This window comes from Nylanderia fulva, unplaced genomic scaffold (genome assembly GCF_048542155.1).
Source record: "Nylanderia fulva isolate GAGA-0341 unplaced genomic scaffold, ASM4854215v1 Scaffold25, whole genome shotgun sequence".
NCBI lineage: Eukaryota > Metazoa > Arthropoda > Insecta > Hymenoptera > Formicidae > Nylanderia > Nylanderia fulva.
The window spans coordinates 541969-564747 of record NW_028190314.1 but is presented as its reverse complement, the minus strand read 5'-3'; the positions used below and the strand labels follow the sequence as shown (position 1 = coordinate 564747).

General features: G+C 39.4%; 3 protein-coding genes across 4 annotated transcripts in view; 1 reads left to right on the top strand and 2 right to left on the bottom strand.

Moving 5' to 3' along the window:
* LOC114937706 (GTPase-activating Rap/Ran-GAP domain-like protein 3) overlaps nt 1-13894 on the bottom strand; it is a 32950-nt gene extending 19056 nt beyond the window's left edge. Inside the window, exons 1-2 of the mRNA XM_029311294.2 lie at nt 13125-13894; nt 9760-11234 (exon numbers count right to left, since the gene is read on the bottom strand). Of these exons, the coding sequence (XP_029167127.1) occupies nt 9760-9965 (206 nt within the window). The 5' untranslated portion in view covers nt 9966-11234; nt 13125-13894. The remainder of the gene's footprint in view (nt 1-9759; nt 11235-13124) is intronic.
* LOC114937711 (uncharacterized) overlaps nt 1-22779 on the top strand; it is a 123312-nt gene that overhangs the window by 12625 nt on the left and 87908 nt on the right. The window contains exon 2 of the mRNA XM_085483485.1: nt 22531-22594. Within this exon, the coding sequence (XP_085339611.1) occupies nt 22531-22594 (64 nt within the window). The remainder of the gene's footprint in view (nt 1-22530; nt 22595-22779) is intronic.
* Nucleotides 14342-22779, bottom strand: part of pot (zona pellucida domain protein papillote) — a 28269-nt gene continuing 19831 nt past the window's right edge. For both annotated transcript variants that reach the window (XM_085483482.1, XM_029311296.2), the window contains 4 exons: nt 21712-22048; nt 21240-21396; nt 20329-20698; nt 14342-20009 (listed from right to left, as the gene is read on the bottom strand). In XM_085483482.1, the coding sequence (XP_085339608.1) occupies nt 17988-20009; nt 20329-20698; nt 21240-21396; nt 21712-22048 (2886 nt within the window). In that variant the 3' untranslated portion in view covers nt 14342-17987. The remainder of the gene's footprint in view (nt 20010-20328; nt 20699-21239; nt 21397-21711; nt 22049-22779) is intronic.

Here is a 22779-nt window from a genome sequence, read left to right as displayed (position 1 = left end):
TATATAACAGACATTTTTGCACTCACAATATATATGAATAAAGTATAAAAATAGACTTCATATTATTAGTATTAGCAATTTTAATTTATATGTATACATATATTTTTCTTTAATAAGAAGGACGTTCTCGAGTAACTAATTGCCAATTAAAGTGTTATAAAGTGACACGACAAGATTTATATCTGAGAAAAAAATATGTGTATATAATTGACGGAAGAGTATAGTATCATAATCTTTTCCGTACTTATCCTCTCCTCATTTCATATACTATACGAATGATACATGATGATGAAATGATGCATAATAGAATTAGATTCTCTTTTATGATTGTTACCTCTTGACCCGATTTTTAGCAGCAATATTCCGTTACTTGCAATCTTATGGAGAAAAGCAAACTAGGTTGTAACACACATGGCAAAACGCGGTAATATATTTTTTCATCGCACACATACACACACATATAGGTACAGAGAGAAGACTGTTTCAGATTAATTTCTAAATTGATTCAAGATTGAAAAAAAAATTGTGTATAAATAATTAATATATAAAAATTGAAATATATATAAATCAATATATAAAATCGATTAAAAAAATTAAAATTGAAAAATTGAAATACACATTATGCCTCGATTAGTTACATAATTGACAGCTATGATAGGATGTAAATGTTCCGTGTCTGTTTTTTCTCACATTATTTCATATCTTCGATATGTCGTTGGCATTTTATCGACTCTCGATAAGCCTAACATTTGGCTCCAGTTGGTTCCTTATCGACTACGAAGGTGGTTGATTTCATCCCGCGCGGCGGTGATAACTGATGTACAGATCCACGCATGAATCGTAGGATGGATGCTGATGCGTTCGATAACAGATGCGTGCGTGCTGCGTATTTTAATATGTTAAAAAAATAAGAGCGCAAGGCAGGAGAGATGAACATAGTTATACACATGTGGCTTTTATTGCATCGCGTCGCATTATAAAGAAAAACGAAAAAACTATTAAAGTAGCATGATTTATACGCTACTGTATAAACGATAGAAACAGGTAGAGCAAATAGCTCTTTTGTGTACTACATATGAAAGGCTGTGAAACAGCCGGAATTGCGCTCGTAGTTCTATTTTCAGACAGTGTTTTTCAAAGTGTATAATGATCATTCAAAGCGAGAGACCTCTTTAGATCAAAGGCAAAGTAAAAGGAAATGTTGCTCATTACGATAGCGGCCGCTTTCATTAAAATAGCGAGAGTTGTGCGATTTTAGGCGCATCCTGTTGCATATACTTGCATGCGATTTTGACTTTGCGTCGGATTTTCCCATTAAAAGTTTCCAAAATGCAAAAGAGCTTATGTAATAAGAGCTTGGATAGGAAAGCTTTTATTTTAACGACAAAATACGTTTTGAACATATATGTACCAAAAGAAAAGAAGGTTACTATTTTAATGAGCAAACATAAATTATTTTATATATATATATATATATATATATATATTTTTTTTTTTTAATACACAATACTTCTAATGTATATTAGGAAAAAATACTTTCAGCTTAATAGTGGGAGAGACAAATTTTCGCAAATATATAACAGAGCACATATATTTTATTACGATCAATATTTGTCCAAATACACATTCGAATAGTAGTTTGAAAGAACATATAGGAGTAATATGCAGAATTTTAGCGTATGTTACGCTTAAAACGCATACAAATACATATCTTAAATTTTAATAAAATAAATGGAAAAAATGTCTCTTCATTAAATTAAAATTGAAAAAGTTGCCAGAGAGAAAATATATATAATAGATTAGCATACATTATATATATTATATTAAAATAATGAAAAATAGCATTGAAATTTTTCTCTTGTCGCTATCGTAAAAGGTGTACACAATATATTATCAGTAAACCACCAATTCCTATGAAACTGTTGATATCGTCAAGAAATCTAGACGATTTCCATGCACGAAAATGATACGGTAGATTCGCACGATTTACTTAAAAATATTAAAGAGATATAATATAGGATATAAATATATATCGCACAATTTTATAAAAATTATATAAAAAAAGTAATATATCACAAATGATACAGAATCGATTGGATTAACGTGATATTTTTTGCCGAGAAGAGTAATAAAACATATTAGAAATTTCTTGGATTTTATAAATTCCTAAAAATGTTCTATTCATTTTTATGTCTTACGCATGGTACATTATTACGCGCAAAGGAAAGAATTCAAGTATATGCAATTTTATAAAAATTAGTAATATATCACAAATGATACAGAATCGATTGGATTAACGTGATATTTTTTGCCGAGAAGAGTAATAAATAAAACATATTAGAAATTTCTTGGATTTCTAAAATTCCTATAAATGTTCTATTCATTTTTATGTCTTACGCATGGTACATTATTTCACGCAAGGGAAAGAATTCAAGTATATGTTGTTGATTAAATAAATGCAAAACCGCGTATAATTACAAAGATACGGGCACGTGAAAAAGAGGACACTCTCTCTCGCTCTCGGGCACGCGTGGCCAGTTTACGACGATAACAGCCTCGACCAATGCGGTGCCGCGGATAACGCGCGTAAAAATAGACGCGGAAAGCCTCGTCCGACTTTGAAACTATTAGCAATTTATGTCGCAATTCTCTTCCTCGTGGTATTTTCGATACGTCGTTGCGGTTACCTCGCGCGATCTATACGCTATATATTTTCGTTCGATCGAATGATTTATTAAAAAAAATTAACTTTGAATTTTTTTTTTAGATTCAATTAATTGTTGCGCTCTCTGATAAAAGAAATTTATTGCAGTAATTAGTTTCGGTAAGCCCATGTGTTTCATTTATATCTAGATGGTAGCGGAATCTCTTTCAGATTGAAAAATATCTCGCGGACTTTGTGGAAAGGATGACAGAGCGTAACAAAAGGTTGACCTCTATGCACGTCCATCTTAATCACGCTGACAAATGAAAAACATACGCGGAACTTTATTTCACAAAGAAAAGGAACAGCAGTCCTTATGACATATCGTCGTGCAAACATGTATACTCTTTCTTTCTCTGTGTGTTGTATCATATATCAGTGCATTCCGCTATTTTCTGTGAAACTGAGAAAAAACGTATACGAAACGTCCGCTTTGACGAAGTAAGACACGACCGAACTTCCCTCTCGCGTATACGAGGCTGATTAACGTATGTATATATATACGTGCATGTACTAATCGAAAGTCATGAGGTAGCATATACGCATTAATGTGTATTACACACGCATTGCCGGTCGCAGGGACTGGTCGAGCTTTCAACGTTATTATCGCGAAAATGGTGATTCCCGCTTCCCTCTTTGGCGGCTGGAAGTGATAAAAAAAAAAGAGGGAATTATTATGTCACATTTTTTGTTCTAAAATTTCACGTCAATTGTAATGAAATAAAAATTTAATATGTAGGCAAGAGACAAATTTAAAGCAAATGTATATAAAAATGAACTTGTGTATATAATATTACTGATGAAATTATATTAGAAAAATTGAAATAAAAAGTATGCTTGCAATTTTTTTTTCGAGGAGTTAGACCATTAAATGTTTCCTCCATAATGCTTATTTAATTCTGGTATTTTTTTTCTCAGAGAGAAAAACTTCTCTCTTATATCTATTTATATTTATTTATATACACACTATTATACTATTGTGTTATTATACTATTGCCTTATCCGCGAAACGCGTTTGCACACTTTAAACGTACATCGCGCATATCCGGTATACGCTTACGTAAAATCTATTCATAGCCTCGTAATGAGCATGTGACAAATTTCGACGTATGAGTATACGAGTATTAAATTTATCTTCTCTCCGTCTGAAGCGTCTATCGGGAAAGAAGGGTCGACGACCGCGGGAAAGTCATCAAAGTAGCTACTGAAAGCTGGTGATCAAACCCAGGTGATATATCCCCCGGCCAAGACGAACATCGTCTTTTACGTCTCCGCTCATGTTACCGTACCTACAAAAGTCTCGTTATGCATCAACAAAATCGATATAGCGTGCTTTCGAATGCAGGCCAGCAGCAGCGCGGTGACGTAATTCAACGATATATTCAACGAGAGAGCGGAGAGTCATCGAAAACGCGCTCGAGTTCTTTCGCGAGCACAACATCTCTCGATTAACTTTTCTCGGTGCACTCTCTATTTATCCATCTATCTATCTCTCTGTACCTGGCTGACCGTGTAATACCGTTTTTCCTCTCGCGGATTTTCTCTTCTCTCACCCTATCCTCTCTCGGCGTCTCTCAGCTCCCTTATATGCTCCATATTTCCGTCTCGCCCCGATACCCCTAACGTTCACCATCGAGATGCCGCGGTCGACTTCCGCTCGGTGAAGCACGATCGAGATTGATCGGCTTGACACAAAAGAGCGGCAGCGGACACTCGGGGCCCAGTCCAATAGCAAAAGGGTTAATTATAAAGAGGTGAGGCACCAAAATCCGATATCGCGGAGCCATTACTCGTCGGCGCGATGCATATATTGTTGTTGTTGCCCTGGCTGTCACTTTTTTCTAACGTATTAATATTTTATAATATTAGTAATATTAGTTCGATTAATATTAGTTATCTTATTGTTAGACCACAGAACCGTCTTCGATTAATGTTTCGCAAACTAGCGATGGTATCCCGACTGGTATCCCATGAATATATATTCCAACATTTTTCTCACAATAATAATAATAATAAATATTTCTATATCGAAAGCTTATTTTAATTAACTTGAGATTTTGTTCACAATAATAATAATAAATATTTGTATTGAAAGCTAATTTAAATTAAATTTAATTATTCTATTTCGATAATAGTGTTTAATGAATAAATATATACATATTCTAATTTTGTTTCCCAAAGAAAATTGAAGGAATATTTTTCTGCATGATATTATATATATATATATATATATATACAAATTAATTAATGAAAGGCTCGTATAATTTAACAAAATTAAACAAATCATATATAATAGGCCAACTGAACGAGCAAATAAATAAGGTGTAAAAATTTTTATTAATAGTTAAATAATTAAATTAACATTTCGTTACAGAATCGATATAAATTGTAAACGTTTCGACTGCACTACAGTCTTTATCAATACATAAAAGTTAAATATTAAAATACAAAGTTAAATGTTAAAAATACAAAGTTAGTTAAATATTAAAATATAAAATTGAAACGATTCTTCGCTGTTGACCAATAGATATGTAAGGTGATTGGTCTGAGATGCCAAGTTATGCGACATTTGAGCATGATTATCGTTTTAACAAGTCCTTTTCCCCGATATTTCAAGTGTGTGTTGCGAAGTCTGAATACCAAAAATTTGGTCCTTCAACCTTATAATATATAATATATCTCCTTAAAATATACCTATATATATACAGTGTGTAGGAAAATCTATTTTCGAAGATGTGAAAAATCAAGGGAGACGTGAAAGTTAAGGTAATTTTGAATGAATCGAGTTTCCAATCAGATTGTCAGAAATGAGCGCACGCGGAAAAATCTCTTTTCGCCGAGATTATAATATTATTGACGGAATATACCAGGAGAAACGCTTCGTGGCGAAATACGTACGTGCTTTCGGTAGTTTACGCGTCTTTGCAAGGAGGGTTAATCTCATTATCCTCCGCGAGAGGAGAACAAAGTGGATCATAAAGAAGGCGGTGTTTCGCTTGAACGCTTCGTTGGCGGATAAAGCAATTAAATTTTCAACGATTCAAGTATGATACGATCGTATGTGTGTATATAACAGACTGGTCGCGAATGCAGTAACAAAGTCCGATGGAAAATAATCGAGAGAGAGAGAGAGAACGGTTTTCGCGATATCTAATTACATTAATACATGTAAGTGCAATCGAATAAATATGAATCGTAAAGCGTAATTATGAATTATGACTAATTACCGTAATAATGTCGCTGTTGAACATTCATCAGTGCTTAATAACAATGCTTGTTAACGATATTTCGTTACGTGCTACTTCGCTCCTCGTTACGCGAGTGAAACTAAATGTTTTCCCATTATTTCTAAATTACTGTTTAATTCCGGGATATCTGTTTCCTCTCTCCCATCCCGAAGAAAACTACCGTACAATTTTTTTCTCCTTCGCGAATCTCGTTTTCTTCTCTTCCATTTGCGAGATACGTAAGTGTGTACCCAGCAAACACCGATATATAATTGTTACATTGCTATAATAAAACGGAATATAACAGGTAATATAACGTGTACGTTACGTGTAACATCCATGTTAGTTGTAATTTCCCACTCATAGATGTAACATTTTAATATAACATATATTACATTGTAGTTATATTGTAATTATATACCAAATAGCACATTGATGTATTGATAAGTCAATGCTATCTTGGGATATAATGACAATATAACTACAATGTAATATATGTAATATTAAAAATGTTACATCTATGAGTGAGAAATTACAACTAACATATACGTTACATGTAACATGTTTGAGTATATAACATTTATATACTGTGTTTGCTGGGTACATTAAGCGTAACAGTCGAAGATGCCACTTGCTCGCTTGATTATACAATTCACGGAAATGTTCCGTCTCGGAATTAATTCAGACAATCATTTCTCCAATTAAGACGAGAAGGTAATTAATATAGCATGGCGTATTAAAACACAACGGGATGGAAGTACCGAAAAGGGATGATACGGTGAGTCTTCCCTTTCCTTTCTTCCTCCTGTATCTCTCGATCGTTTATCGTTTTCGACGAGATATCCGGCGAGAAAATATCCGCGCTGTTCTCTCCCGAACGTAAGACGTAATAAACTATCCTTCAAATCATTTTCAAACCTGGTCGCTCGTAAATCACGGCATTATGAGCGCGTATACTCGTAATACTCGTGTAATACGGTTATATTACGTGATTTACGCGCGTCGTTTCGTCCAGGGGATTAGACGAGAGCGCGATTCCGCGTTCTTCTCTCGCGGCGTCGATTATCTCTCGCAGTCGCGATTTTATTGTGCAATCGGTGTCGTTCGCGATCCGGAGAGGTTAACTTACGATTCGGGAGAGGCGATATTACGCCGTTTCCATTCCACTTTCGATATTCATCAATCGGGATTACGGTTGGAAGCTAATTGAGCCTTAAAGTTACGCGCTCGAAATCCTCGCCGATTAAAAAGTTTCGCCTCGCGACGCAAAGTTTCTTCTCCGAAGGATATATTCTTTGTCAAAATTGTCAAGTGTCATTATTATCGCAATAATCATTGACGACACGTTTGGGATATAAAAATCGGGTCGCGTTATATTTTTAACAAGGTAAGGATTATGTCAATTATTTCTCGTTGGACAATTTCCTGGACGAAATTTCAGGCATGTGTGAGAAAAAAATTAATCGAGAGAACGCAACGATTATATCGAGGTAGAATTTGGGTCGGAATGCTTTTAAAAAAGTGCGTATAATGCGTGTCGCTCGAATACTTTGTTAATTCTTTCAGTCGCATCACACGCTGATTTAAAAAATTTTTTTCTACGCGTACGAGTAATCCAATAAATGATATAATCATGGCGAAGAAATTTAAAACGAAGATGAAACGGTCTTGTCGGGTAACAGCGGGCGAAAATTTTATTTTCCACAACGCAACTTGTAATATTAACCTAATTTACTCATAAAGAGAAGCGCGCGCCTCTCTTTTTTCGCGATTAACCATATGCTGCCGTTAATGCAAAAAAATTATATTAGCAAGAAAAATATAATATAATATAACGAAATACGCGGATAAAAGTTTCGCGTATGCTCAAATAATAATTTCCATGTTTAATTACAACGTATATAATTTTGACGTTTAAATAATCCACAATTGCCCCGGCGAGTTGGAAAACTCACCGTCTATTTTATCTGGAAATAATTAATCGGAGAAGCGGGAATTCGTTATATCAAGTTCGCGAAAGCGATCGAAACCGTTTGTTTTTCATCAATCAATATCGACAAGCGACAGCAACTGCGGTAAACCAATTCCGATTGTTCGGCTTTATATCTCGGATCGGTTCGCTCGTAACTTTGCGCCGTCTTTAATGCCTTAATCTCGGAATCGTTAAACTCGCAAGACGTGGCGATATCTGTTTCGAGAGAAAGAGAGACAGAACAATTCTCGAAGTGGAACACATAAAATTGATTCTACCGAAGAGACGTATTACACGATACACTCGCTTTCGCGTTTAGACTCTGTACAGGCGTATCAGTTCTGGGAATTAAGACTAAAAGTTTCAGCTTCTTATTCTTTCAAGTTTTTGCCCTACAAGCTCTCTTATATATACCCTCTTATGAATAACGTACAGATCAGTTTACAGGGGACTGGCGACTTATTTCCCCGTTTGTATAATGAAATACCTACAAAGTTTTTATATTATATTTCATTTATATTTATTCGTAATATTTTATTCTATATATATATATATATATATATATATATATATATATATAACATTTTTATATGTTATAACTTTATACGTTATATATAGAGAAAAAATTTTATGAATATTTAATATTTATATTAATAATATCTCTCTTTTTTCAATCGCGAAACAGCATTGATGTTGAATTATATTGTAATATAATAAAATAAAAATCGCTGCTCGATAACATCATTTGCAAACGACTAAAAATAACAATAAGCAGATTCATTCGCGACATCCATAAATATCGTGTAAGATAATGAAGAGTAAAAGAGATGCCTCCATATGTAATAATAATATTTTTCTTCTTTCAATCGCGAAACAGCATTGATGTTAAATTATGTCGTAATAAGTGTAATGAAATAAAAATCGCTGTTCGATTGCAAACGATTAAAAATATTAGTAAGCAGTTTCTTTCGCGATATATCCATAAATATCGTTTAAGATAATAAAGAGTAAAAGAAATACCCTCCATATGTAATATTTATATTAATAATATCTTTCTTCTTTCAATCGCGAAACAACATTAATGTTATATTGTAATATAATGTAATAAAAATCGCTGTTCGATTACATCGTTTGCAAACGTTGAGAAATAACAGTAAGCAGTTTCGTGATGTCCATAAGTATTTCAGATAACGAAGAGTAAAAGAGATGTCTCCATATAAAATATTTATACTAATAATAGATCTTTCTTTTCTCAATCTCGAAACAGCATTGATGTTAAATTATATTGTAATATATAATGTAATAAAAATAGCTGTTTGATTACATTGTTTGCAAACAATTAGAAATAACAGTAGTTTCGCGACACACAAATATCGTTTAAGATAATGAAGAGTAAAAGAAATACCCTCTATATGTAATATTTATATTAATAATATCTTTCTTCTTTCAATCGCGAAACAATTAATGTTATATTGTAATATAATGTAATAAAAATTGCTGTTCGATTACATCGTTTGCAAACGTTGAGAAATAACAGTAAGCAGTTTCGTGATGTCCATAAGTATTTAAGATAACGAAGAGTAAAAGAGATGTCTCCATATATAATATTTATACTAATAATAGATCTTTTTTTTCTCAATCTCGAAACAGCATTGATGTTAAATTATATTGTAATATATAATATAATAAAAATAGCTGTTCGGTTACATTGTTTGCAAACGATTAGAAATAACAGTAGTTTCGCGACACACATAAATATCGTTTGAGATAATAAAGAGTAAAAGAGGTGCCTCCAACGAATATGCGAGGAAGAAGAATCCGATAGCTAGAAAATCGAAATAGAATTCCAGACTTACCTGGAGGTCCATGGTAGCACCTTGTTGCCCTCCAAACTGATGCTCCGCAGTTCGTACTTGGTCCTGTATCGAAGCGGCGACGCCGGCACCGCGTTCTCGTTGGCAACGTTCTTCATGCTCTTGGTAGTGGGTCCGGAGAGCGCGTGCCTTCTCATGGACGTGCCCTCCCTCGCCGACTGATTGATTGTCCTCCTGAGGGAGCTCATTTTTCGGCGACACTCTTTGTTTGTTGTTTGCAATGCCACGATTTCAATTCGATTACTGTTCGGTGACTCGGTTGCTTATTTACGCGTCACATAATTTCCGCCGGGAAAAGACAGGATCCAGTCGTGGACTGGATTTCTACCTTCGTCGTGCACAGTAGTTCGCGATCAGCGAAAACTCTCGGCTATACCTTCCCTCGGAACACCATCGTTCTTCATTCAACCGACGTAATCTGCCGCCGCGAGGAAGTTTATCCTCACCAGATCCAGTTTCCCGTCGCGAGGGTCTTCGCTCGGCTCCGACGATGACGGCAGCAGCATCCCAGTTCAAACTTCCCGAACAAACGTTTACGGGATAAACACGGGATCCCTCTCTGGTTACGGAAGCTTCTTCTTCTTCTTCTTCTTCTTCTTCTTCTTCTTCTTCTTCTCTTCTCTCTACGGAAAAATGGAACTTTTTCCTCGATCTTTAGACGATCACCGGGTTCGTTGATCGAATTCCGTCCTCTCGCGAACGATGCTCCTTGTCAAGGGCGATCATCTTCTTCCGCTCCTCCCGGATGAGGAGGTCTTCGTGGTCGGTCCGACTGGTCGCAGGTGCGGACACGACGGCTTTATTCCCGTATACGAGCGTAAATGGCCGCGCTACTTTTCAACCCCACCATCCAGCGGCGTCGTTCGCCACCATAACGTTCGCGCCGTCCGGTGTTGCTGCTCATCGTCCAGCCCCACCATCGTTCCTCGGACACCCCACGTACTTGCCGTCGTCATCCCTCGTCCGTAGAGACGCTTTTCTCTCTTCTCTCCTGAGAGAGAGAGAGAGAGAGAGAGAGAGAGACTCTCTCGCCGTCCTTGCTCCTCTCGTTATCGGCTATTCGCGCGCGAGCGCGCGACAACTAAACTCTATCGCTCGCGCCTCGTCGAGCCCAATCGACGATGGACCGAGGGCGGATGCTGCGAATGTGCGCGCGGATCACCTCGTATTATTATTGCGATTATTGTTCGAGGGAATCTTCCCCACTTCTCGACGGCGAACGCTTAATGTCTGATAATAAAAGCTTACATCATTCAGATTATTATAGGATTAATCCGAGTATCTTTCGCTGCATTTTTTTTCTTCTCTCTGATTGATAGCGGATGGGATCACTCCGTCGGAATTGTCGAGGTTAAAAGAGAAAGCTCATCCTCACGCATCGCGAACTTTCCCGTTTCATTTGTTGACGGATATTCATATTTCCTGGAGACCTATTTTATATTGAAATTTTCCTGAAACTGTGGAAGAGAGAATTTATGCCGCATTGCTTTTTTTTTTTTTTTCTATAACGGATATTATAACGTTAGAACTATTTTAATTATTGATAATTGTTCAGACTGAGAGAAAGAATGTTTAATGTCATATTACATAACTTTTTATCAACGCGATAAATATTAATATTGTTTTAAGCAAAGGGGCAAATTATCAAAGTTAAGAGTTGACAAGCAGTTCTCCTCGCAAGTCGCAAAGTTCTATTTCGAGTCAGTTTCGAGACAATCTCGGACTCGCAATAATCAGAGTAAGATGCAAATTGCAGATGTAACTTGGAAAATTATTCACCTACCCTTTCGCGTCTCTCCCTACCCCTCTCTCTTTCTCTCTATCCTTCTCTCAAGCGTGCACGTAGTGTCTGTGCATCGCGAAGTTACCCGTGCGTAAACGATTACCTACCCTTTAAACGAGTAATCGTGCACGAGCCCTTATACTGCGCGTCAGCTATGCACGAGCTCACGCATCATAGGAATTCTTCCAGAGAGCCTGAGACGCAAGTTTGCGTCAAGAAGCGTATTTTATTTTTTCTCTATTTATTCCTCCGTAAAGCACACACAAGCAGGTGATGCGCGTTAAGGCTTAACAAGAAACCTCCGAAGAACGTCCTCGCGTAATCTTAATTTTTTTACAATCAATATTCAAATATGAATCTCTTCAGAAAATGTTTCCAAACTATCGAGCGCGACTTTATTATAATAACGCAGCGTTAAATGTCTTGATAATTAATTAACTTTCTGGTTATTGTGTGAAAGGGTCTCAATTAGAGCGTTACACGTGAAAATTAATTGCCTGTTTGCGAGCTTTTGCCGATGGTGACAATTAATTGAAGTTTTCCATTTAAATATGCAAATTTATCAAGGAGCTCGGTTGTTATTAAAATTTTTATGCACGACACGTCGTCAGATCGCACAGGCGTTCGCCTTAGGCCTCTATATTGATCGTTAAACTTAGTTTTTACACGCTTCACGTATGCGTTATAAAGATAATCAGTTAACCGCAGCCTGATTGCGATCTACGCTTCGTTTCAGCCTGTTCGCCTTTAAAAAAATAACAATCGAACACATTTTTACACATTAGCATTTTATTTCCGTGTTTGTGTCGAAATTTGTTTCTACAGTAGCGTTTGAATGCATTGATATTTATATTTCACAAATTTATCAAACACGTTTTTACACATTTTTATTCCTACACTTTTGTATAGAATTGTATTTCTGAAACTAAATTTCCATTATGAAAGAGTGTAGAAATAAAATGCTAATGTGTAAAAATACGTATTCGAAATGTAAACATCAATTGAAGCACCGCTTGTTAAAATTGTATCGCATGGACATTTTTACACTCACGAAATAACTTGAATTACACGTCGCTGCTCGAAACTCGAGAGAGAGAGAGAGAGAAAGAGAGTTTCTTTTGTATATATAGAATACACCTCGTCTAACTCGTAATTAATATGCATGTGCTTTAGACACCTCTATTTCACTCCCTCGCTTTTATACAAGTTCGGACGAAAGCTGCACGAGTTGTCAAGTCGCGAGTAAAACATTTCGCAACAAAGTATACACCTCGACTGAAGTTAACTAATTTGCGACGGGAGAACGATAATCCATTGTCCTATCTTAACAATGATAATTAGTCCGGACATAACAATGCGATACAACAAATTGTGCAAACTCTCTCGTATCGTCAACATTTCGCTCGAACTTCGAATTCGAATTTCCGATAAATTGAACTAGCTCTCTGAACGTAATATCTACGTCATCAACCACATCACATCGCACGGGGATGATTCACCTCCGTAGGTGTAATGACATTTAACCGAGTGTCTCACGTGCATCGCATCATCGACTCTCGCTTACCTCTCTTAAGCAGGCACGTGCCGGATGCGCAGCGCAATCCTCTTCGAATCATCTCGTGGAGACTCATCTCTCGAATCTCGAATCATCTCTTACTTAGAACGTAATCACGCGTTTACACGTATATATATATATATTACGTAATCGCGACTTTTCGCGGAAAAAGTCGCGCGCGCGATCCAAGGAGCGCCCTCGCGGATCGCGAGCAAGCTCGGGAACGACGGTGGAAGACTGCTCGGTTCACGGCCAAGATAATTCAGCGAAGGGTGCGCGGGAAAAACGCATGCGTCGATCCGCCCCGCATGGTCGAAGAAGCAAAGTACACATGTACCTAACGCGCGGCGCTCCACGGACGGACCGCGACTTTGGATTTTCGGAAAAACAAGCGCATATATCTCGTGTATAAGCGAGAGGGAGAGAGCTAGGGAGACCCCGGGAAGAGGGATCGATCAAAAGGAAGGACTTCGCGAAGCAATTATAGAGACACCCTCGTGTGTGTGTGTGTGTGTGTGCGTCTCAACCCCTCTCTTTCTTTTTCTTTATTTCCCTCAGACTCAGACGTGACCTCGGGATCATTCGCCACGATCGCCTGAGGCTGATGCTGTCGATCTCGAGAATGGATCCGCCGCTTTGCGGAGAATTCTCCTCGACGCTCGTAATTAATTTAGACACATTCCTTCCCGCCGCGATTGTTCCGGCGAGAAGGCCGGACGAGAGAGTTCTCTCTCTCTCTCTTTAGCAGGAGATCTGCAATCTAATTATCAGCGAGAGACGCTTGTACTTTTCGTATCGGCATCTACTCAGGTGCTACTCCACATCTTCTTTTTCTTTATCGTTTTTTTTTTTTTTTTTTTTCTCTCACCTTCCTCTCTCCGATAAGGAATAATAAATTATTCGGTAGTATATTGGGATCGGTATATATATGCGTTCGGAAAGTAGATTTGAATGGACTCAATTTTAATCTCGTAATCCACACTTCTTTTTCTTTTCGCGTCGCATGTTTTATGGATTCGTGGAAATTTAAATTTAAAATCATCTTGCGTTTTACTTTCCGAACAATCTAGCCGAGTACATTCGCTTAATATGGCATAAATACAATTATCGAACATATAGAGGGAAAATATTTTTCTTATAATATTCCAAAGGAGAAGGAGGTGTCTCCTTTCTAAACAAGACGACGCTCGCTGGACGGATACGTTCAAGAATAAGAATCTTTCGAGTAGAGTCATCATATAAAGTTTATTCGGCAATAAAATGTAAAACAGTACAAAAGCCACTTTTAGTAAACAATTTTATTAATAGCCACGTTCTCTCCGGCCTCGCTCGAAGATCGTATTACACTTATTCCACTTATTTGCGATCGCTGTTGAAACTCTCGCGCCATTTTATCATAACTTCGACAACAACGTCGAAGCCCGTATAAATTAATTTCCCCGCGAAGTAATACAGAGCGACGAGGGTTACATGATTTATTGTATATTTCCAACGCACTCGGATCGTGCATCACGTACGTGCGCTGTCAGCATTTGTTAGCAGTTACAATTTAGGGGAGTTTAGTGCCAACTTATACATTGTATCGCTATCTTTCGAAACAGCGCTGTCACAGCGAATCGTATTGGCCATTCGTTTCGGCAAATTTACCGGTTTCTCCCTTTAATTTGAGAGATCCTTCGTCTCGTTACGTACACATTCCATATATATGTTCGCAGGAGCGTGTAATCGAGAAAACGGCTAATTCGCACGCAATTCGAATCAGTTAGAACAATTTGATGAAAAGAAGGATTATCTGTTACTTTCTATAACACTAAAATACATAGCGCGCTATTTCACCCTCGGTTCTTCTAATTTTCACGTCACTCCACGTCCCTCTTATTCTGCGTTTATCCCTTAAGTTAAGTATACAAGCGTTTCATTAATTTCTCTTATCTCAAGCATGTTGTTTTTCTTTCTTTCTTTTCTTCGACATTGAATTTTGCCCGCGATAGCAAGTCTTTGTTAGAAGATGCTCTGAAAGCACGATGTAACCGACGTCGAGGTAAAAAAAAAAAAAACTCGGACGTTGATAACACTTGTTATGTAATTTTTCAATATGATTTATTATATCCCATTTTTCGCGATTAATATCCCTTTCATGTACGGGGGCACTTTATGCTTTATTCATCGATCCACATGTATATGTATGTGCGTTTAGCACGTGATACACACAGGTTCGATGTTTTAATTTAAGATATATATATATATATATATATATAATGCATAACTTTATTATTGATTTTAATTTATAGTCACGTGTAAGGAAAGCGGCCATGCAATTACTGCTTTCTCTACACATCGCGGTTTTTTTTAATTTGCAGAAAATATTATCTGTGTCTGCATGCTATATCGATTTCAAGCCCTTGGACGGATTTATCTCGCAAACAATCGATTCGGACTTGAATTATCGAGCACAAATTCTACGAGCTTCTTATATTCCGCGCATCGATTATATTGAATTGTGTATGAATTGAGAGCAGTATCGTTTTTCCATTGTGTGGTAGTAGTACCGTTAAATATAATTCAACCTTACAACGTACATATTAAAAATACAATGTTACATTAACTATCATATATAGCAGTTGCGCGAAAATAATTCAGGCGTGATGCGATTTTTTTTTCGAAATTTTTGAATACTTAAGAAACTATATATACGTATATGTACAGCAAATTTATATAGGTATTATATTTCGACCTTCGCGTTGCATATTGCAATTGTAAATTTTCGCCGGTACGAATTGTTTGATATTGTTCGAGAATATCAATTTTGCGTTATCTCAAATGTGCAATTCACCTGCGCAATTTTGACATTCGATAATTTTAACGATACGTAAACACAAAGCGAAGCGTAATATTGAAAGCAAAACGTTTCGTTGTTATCAAAACAAATTCTGGGGCAATTATACTACGATCGCGTCCTGATACATTAATTGTAATTTGCAAACTCCCCGAATTCCCATCTCGCGGCTCGAGGATTCGGAATACTTCTGTAAACTCTAATGACTGCACTGTAGATAATAGAGCGCGATGTAAGAGAGAGAGAGAGAGAGGGAGAGAGTTACGCATAAATTTAATACGCGTGACTATACATTAGCCATAGAAGGTACGCCGTATTAATTACAAATATATATGTATATATATATATATATATATATATATATATAATACCTATCTAACGCGCGAACATACCGTGTCGGTCGATACGTATTCTCGGCCGAGCCCAGGTACTCCGACGACAATACATTAAATCGGGTAAAAGGCTTGGAGGAAGGGAGATTAGATAAATGATCTTGGAGGGACAAGTTTAGCTATCGTTTGTGAAGCGTAATTACCCAGCACCGTGTATTTCGTTACCTACCTTAAGTAGACTATTATCGCAGTTGTATCGCAAATGGAGAATGTTTTAATATCGCGAGCTATATACGAGAAAAAAAGAGAGAAAGAGAGAGAGGGAGACAGGGAAAGAGAGAGATCGATTTTCGCGATCTGTTGAACGTTAGAAAGCTGAGGACAAGCAGACACTGTTGTGCGTGTCCTCTCTCATGCGATTACATTATATTGTTTATTACTTTTCCACGCACATTTTCTGTCATTTTCTTCTTCTTATTGCGTTATTTTCTCCGTTTTCGACACATTTGCTAATTAATCCATTTAAGCCCTTCGAGCGAGTTTTTCTATTCAAACTCGTATATTTGGCGTCGACAATATTTTCGGTGATTTAATCGAAAATGCGTAAATTCTTGCAAAAAATGACGCAACATTTGTCACTTGAGTTTACCGATAAAAAAAGTTTCCATCGCCGGTGTATAGGGGCTTTTAAAATGGCTTAATTTCGGCAAATTGTGCACGATTGTCTGATTATAGTCTCGCCAGAATCTGCAGACTCACTCGCGGCGAGATAAGTAACCCGCATGATCTACGTCTACGCGTTTACGAGTGACGTGTGAAGAGACTGGCGGTTGAGCAAAATTTTCCGAAAATTCGGGATAATGTTTACATTGGGAGATCTCAATATCGAAGGAACGTTTCGGGAGACGATCGTGAAATTGGGACAGTTGAAAGTTTTTGAGCGGTTGTCAAAGTTTTCAGCGAGCCGTCTGGGATAACAAATCAGTGAATTTAGACGATAAAAACTACCATGAATTTTGTAGGAAAAGGAAGTAGAGCAGCGACGTAAGACGGAATAGCGAACTGGTCGCTGCAAATAAATGATAATCTTACTCTGGTTATTTTGTGGCCCGTCCGTGTGCATTGCCCATTGTCATTCTTGGCATAGATATCGATCGTACAGGAAGTCTCTGTTCGAGAGAACGAGACAAACACTTGTAATGCGCGAGTCACGTAGAGTCACCGACCGAAAAAGTGGCCGTGAGAAAAATATGAACGACGCCCGCTCGTATAAATCATAATCCTTTCGTAACAAAATGAAAAACATGCGAATCTGTCGCGAAAGATTGAAAAATAAAATTATGCGCTCCGATCCTTCAAATAAATCTTTCTAGTTCTCGCGTTCCTCAACTCTTTGAGCAATTCTCTCTTTGCGTATTTAAGCAATATTTGAAGTTCGCAGTCTTCTCGAAAGCTATCGATTCTATATTATATTCTTGCAGATTTTTTTCTGAATATTAATTTTTTGTCTTCTTCTAATTCATCATGTTTCATTGCCAAACGACAGAATGAAAAAAATTCGCTGCTCAAAAAATGACAGAATAAGAACCTTAAGCTTCGGACTTGATAATCGAGACCTTCGTCGAGATTAAACAATATCGCCCCCGTAGCTAAGTTCGAGGTAAAGACCGAGAATCGGTGTGACGCATATTTATAGGAGGCTGCTCATATCTGCATTTCCGGCTCGGAATTGTTATCGTTGAACCAGTCGGAAGCCCTCTGACTTTCCGTCACCCGCACGCTAAGCTCCCTCTCGGTGTATCGACTCGATCTCGAGACAGCTGGACCCCGTCTGTGCTCGTCGAATGAGGCGAGGACCTCCAGTCTATCGCCTCGTCTGATCGCTCTCGGGGTCGTTTCCACGGAACTGGTGCCGTCCTCCGCGGTCGCCCAGGGCGGCAAGCTTCCGGAAGGCATGCCCCAGTGCTCGGTGAACTCCGAGCCCGACCTGGCCAAGCTCGGCTGGCTGAGCGATCTGACCAGGGAGTCCGCGCCCTCGAAGGAACTCAGGCTGGTCAGATCGTCCATCCGGGCGAAGTCACGGACCGTTATCTCGGACATCGATCTTAGATCGGCCTCGCTGCCGGCGCCGGCGCCTCGCGAACGAACAGAACCGCCCAATCGACGCGGACGACCCGTGATGGTCGTGGCGGACTGCGACGTCTGCAGATGATGACTCTGGGTGCCTAAGGTTCGCGCCGAGCTGCCGCCGTCGCTCTCGTACTCGTACAAAGTCGGAAGGGAGGATCGTCTGGACCTGGTGTCCCATTCCGATGACTTGGATCTCTTGTATCTGTGGTTCTTGCCATGACCGGAGGAACCGGAAGTGGAGCCGGGGTGCGTCGACGGCGGGCTCAGAATACGGATGATCACGTCCCACTTGGCCGGCGCGAATAGATTCACATATCTCGCGTCCTTCCGTATCAGCTCGTAATCCTCCTTGACCACCGCCTCGGTCAGCAAAGTCCTTAGCGTGCTCTCCGTCGTGATGATCTCGCGCCACTTGACGCGCTCCTCGTCCGTCAATTCGGTCGCGTAACGCGGCTCCAGAACGCGCGCCAGCCTGGTGTACCAATCGGCATCGGCGTCGTCGAGCGAGCGCCGAGAGGCGGCCGGTCTGCAGGGAATTTCAGCGCGGGTGGTATAAGTCGGCTCGATGTTGACGTCCGGCTCGTCGTCGACGGCGCTCGACGGCTCGTTCGTGATGGTTAAGTTGGAAGCCGAGCTGACGTCGGAGAAGTTCTCCCATTCCGGTGGCGGCGGCGGCAGATCCTCCGTCGGGTAGTTCCTGATGGTGACGTCCCACTTGAAATCCGGCGGCGGTTGCTGCCTGGCCAGGTACTCGGTCACCTGGCGAGAGTGCCGCTCCACGTCCTCGATCGTCTTCTTCTCCGTGACAGTGCGCAGGAACACGTCGTCCACTTCGTGGGTCGTGATCTCCGGCCGGCGAGTCGCGACCACCTGCGGCTGGACCAGCGGCTCGGTCATCTCCTCGCGCAGCAGACGATGCTCGCGGTGCTGAACGGCGGTGTGAGTCGTGGTGGTGGACGTGGTCGGCGCGATGGAAGGTGGCGGAGGTGGAGTCGGCGCCAGGATGCTGGCCACCCGATACTTGGCGTGAGACGCATCCGTCACTTCGGTCAGCGAACGAGTCTCGGTGCTCGGGGATGGGAGTTTCTCCTGGATCACCGTGGTCTCCCGTTCCGCCTGCTTGCGCAGGATCCTCGAGTAAACCGGTGGCGTCTGCTGCCGAGAGATGCTGGAGACGGACGACGGTGGCCCGTGCAGCTCCGGAACGTAGGAGAAGGTTGTCATTCGGTAGGGCGTACTGGACGAGCGGCTGGATTCTTCTCTCTCCAGGATGGTCGTCAGGTTTCTCTCAAGGGCGATGCTCGCCACGTCCGACTCCGACGGCAACGGGCTCGGCGGAGGCGGTGCTCTCTTCACTCTCATCTGTACGTCGAATTTAGGCTCGAGCGGCACGGCCACGGGATGACGCGGGATCATGATCCTGGACGCGTTCGCGGCTGTCATCGAAGAGCCTTCCACTTCGGCGGCGACCGTCTCGGAGTACAGGGAGCTCGAGGTTCGCATCTCCACCTGCCGCTGGATCTCGTGATGGTCCACGAACGCCTTATTGTCGTAAGATCCTGCGGAGGATACGGGCAGCGAACGTTCCTCGTCCACCTGTAGAAACAAAGGAACATTCAAACATTTTCATTTCTTTGTATAGAATTATGGATTGATACATCATTATTCAAATATATATAACCAATGAAAAATTATTATCATATTAAATATCGAAAATGTTACACATACTCTTTAGTTATTTTTAGACTGAAGAAATTAAAATTCGTGACCCACTAAAATTTATATTCCCAGCTCGATATTAAACTCGATTTTCCAATATAAAAAAAGGGGGCGATACGCTCTTTTTCTATTGCACATTAGCTCAAAAAAATGAATGTTCAATCATCCGCCTTTGCAAACAATTATCGGGACTCGCCTCGGAGTGGCTCTCGCTCGGATAATCGCTCGGCAACGTGTCCGAATGATCGATCACCAGATTCGCCTCGCTACCGGAAGTAGACGCCGCCGCGTGAAGAAGGGCGTGCGCGCGAGGTATCTTCAGACCCTCGAACATGGTGATGTGGCTCAGGGTCGAGCCGGAGAGCTTCGTTATCTCGGAGCCGGTGGCGCTCTCGAACGGATGTCGATGGATCACCCGGACGTTTCGGCGTTTCAGACACATGTAGGAACAACCGAGGCCTAGCAGGAGCAGCGAAAGGAACAGAATCGCGCAGATAATCAGCAGGATCTGAAAGCCTTTCAGCGGGGGTTCGGTGATCGCCGCGGGCGTGATCATCGTGGCCGATCTGCGGAAATCAAATTAGAGCATTACTGCATTACGAGGAATAAAGCCGTCTATCGTTATACGACACGTTCTAAATACAGAGCATTGCTCCTTGTTCGACAAACAGCGATGCAAATAGTCGAGGCGCGCGTGTATTTTTCGTCATATTCGTTTCTTTAAATTTGCATTTGTTTGAACGTTAATAATATACGTTGCGTATACTAAATTTAGCTGCTTGTAATACATGATGATGATAGTCGATGTCAGTCACGGAATTTAGTAGCGTAATAATCGATAGTTTTGTTGAAAGAAAGGAAAATATTCAAGAATAACATCCATTTCGAAAATGTGAACTTTTAAATTAATTATATATATTTTACTTCCTGCGATTTAAATTTGGAAAATTAATATACAGATATAATGATTAGCTAATATAAATATAATCTCGATGAATCAAAATGAGAAAATAATCTAACAAATTCTACCGTCAGTTTTTGCAAAAAAAAAAAAACAAAAAAAAAAGATATATTTTTCTTGGCAAGTATTTTAATAAGAATTCTTACATGCTTTCTGGAGGCTTTGGTGGTGCGGGTGCTACGGGTGGGGGATATCTGCAGACTATAGTGATAACCTCGTCTCCTTCCATTTCTAATCCAGGATGAAAGCGAACAACCACATTATTGGTGAACACACGCAGAGGATCCTGTTTTGTACCGCATCCTGGAACGCAGATTATTTTCATACGATAAAAAATTAAATTCATTGTGTAATCAAAAACTGAGAATGCTTTCTAAACGCAACAAATAATAATATTATATATAATTACATTTTAATTAAAAATATAGATATACTTCACAAAAATTTCATGCATAATTCCAATATTATTGCAATATATATTTCTATACAGTATTACTTACTTCCGATGTCGTTCTTAATAACCGATTTATTTTTGCAAATGACATTTGACGTTTTTGCGAAATAAAAGTGACATTCCGTTTCTAGCAAGCAAATGTCAAACACAATACCAAGACACACCTTTCAGAGGTAGTTCCAATTTAGCAGTGGTATCGCCACGTCCTTTGAATATACAGGCGCTGTTACGATCATAGTCGGCGTAGGCCACTCCGTAGAAGGGCTCCTCGAATTTCAGCTCGACCTCCATGCTGCCCTGGTTGCAGTTTAGGAAGGCCTTGGTTCGGTTCAGAAATATAACCGACGAGATGTCGTCCAGATTGGTGACTTTGCCGTCGAGAACCGTGCTCGGCGGCAGTCCTGGCTGATACTCGATGCTGTTGCCTTGCGACGCATAGTTGCTCTGAGACAGGGCAATCGGAATTGCCGTCCAGAGCAGGACCATCAATCTTGGCAGCATCTACCACGAAAAATGATAGCTTTCAGGAAACTGATGGCAAATATAAATCAAAATAATCTGCGTAACATATATTTCATAATAACTGTTCTCTCGAAAGATAATATAAATGATAACAGAAATGTTAATCGAACAAACAAATAAATTATTGAAAATAAGAAATTCGCCCGTTTATATCAAATAGAATATTCTTGAAGTTGCATGAAAATTGAATTTATATCATGATGCATACTTAATCATATTAATATAAAATATACCGAAAGTCGTTGCAGTACATATCTTCCTACGTTTATTTTTTAATAACCGGTCATTATTTTATAGTAATGTCATGAGATTTTTTATGAAGATTTCCTTATTGGAAAATATACCGTGACATCACAGTCACAATTACACCCTAATACACGCTATAATAAAGCTTTAGTGACAAATGCAGCATTGCAGCTGTATGACATGTACTATAAGGATCGAAATCATTATGTTCTCAGATGTCATTCGACATGCACGAGGAAGCGACACTGTCCACATTCCCACGAGCGACTTCCACGGAACGTAAGTTTTTCCTTCATGCTGTCATTGTTTATACGCATCGTTCGATTCACACGTGAATCTGTGCATGCGATATCTATCATAATACACGTCATCGCGTTCTCCATATAGGGTGTGCCAGAAAACTTTCTCCTAACCACAGACACTATAATAGCGCAATCAAAAACAATAATAGAATTGATTGAAAA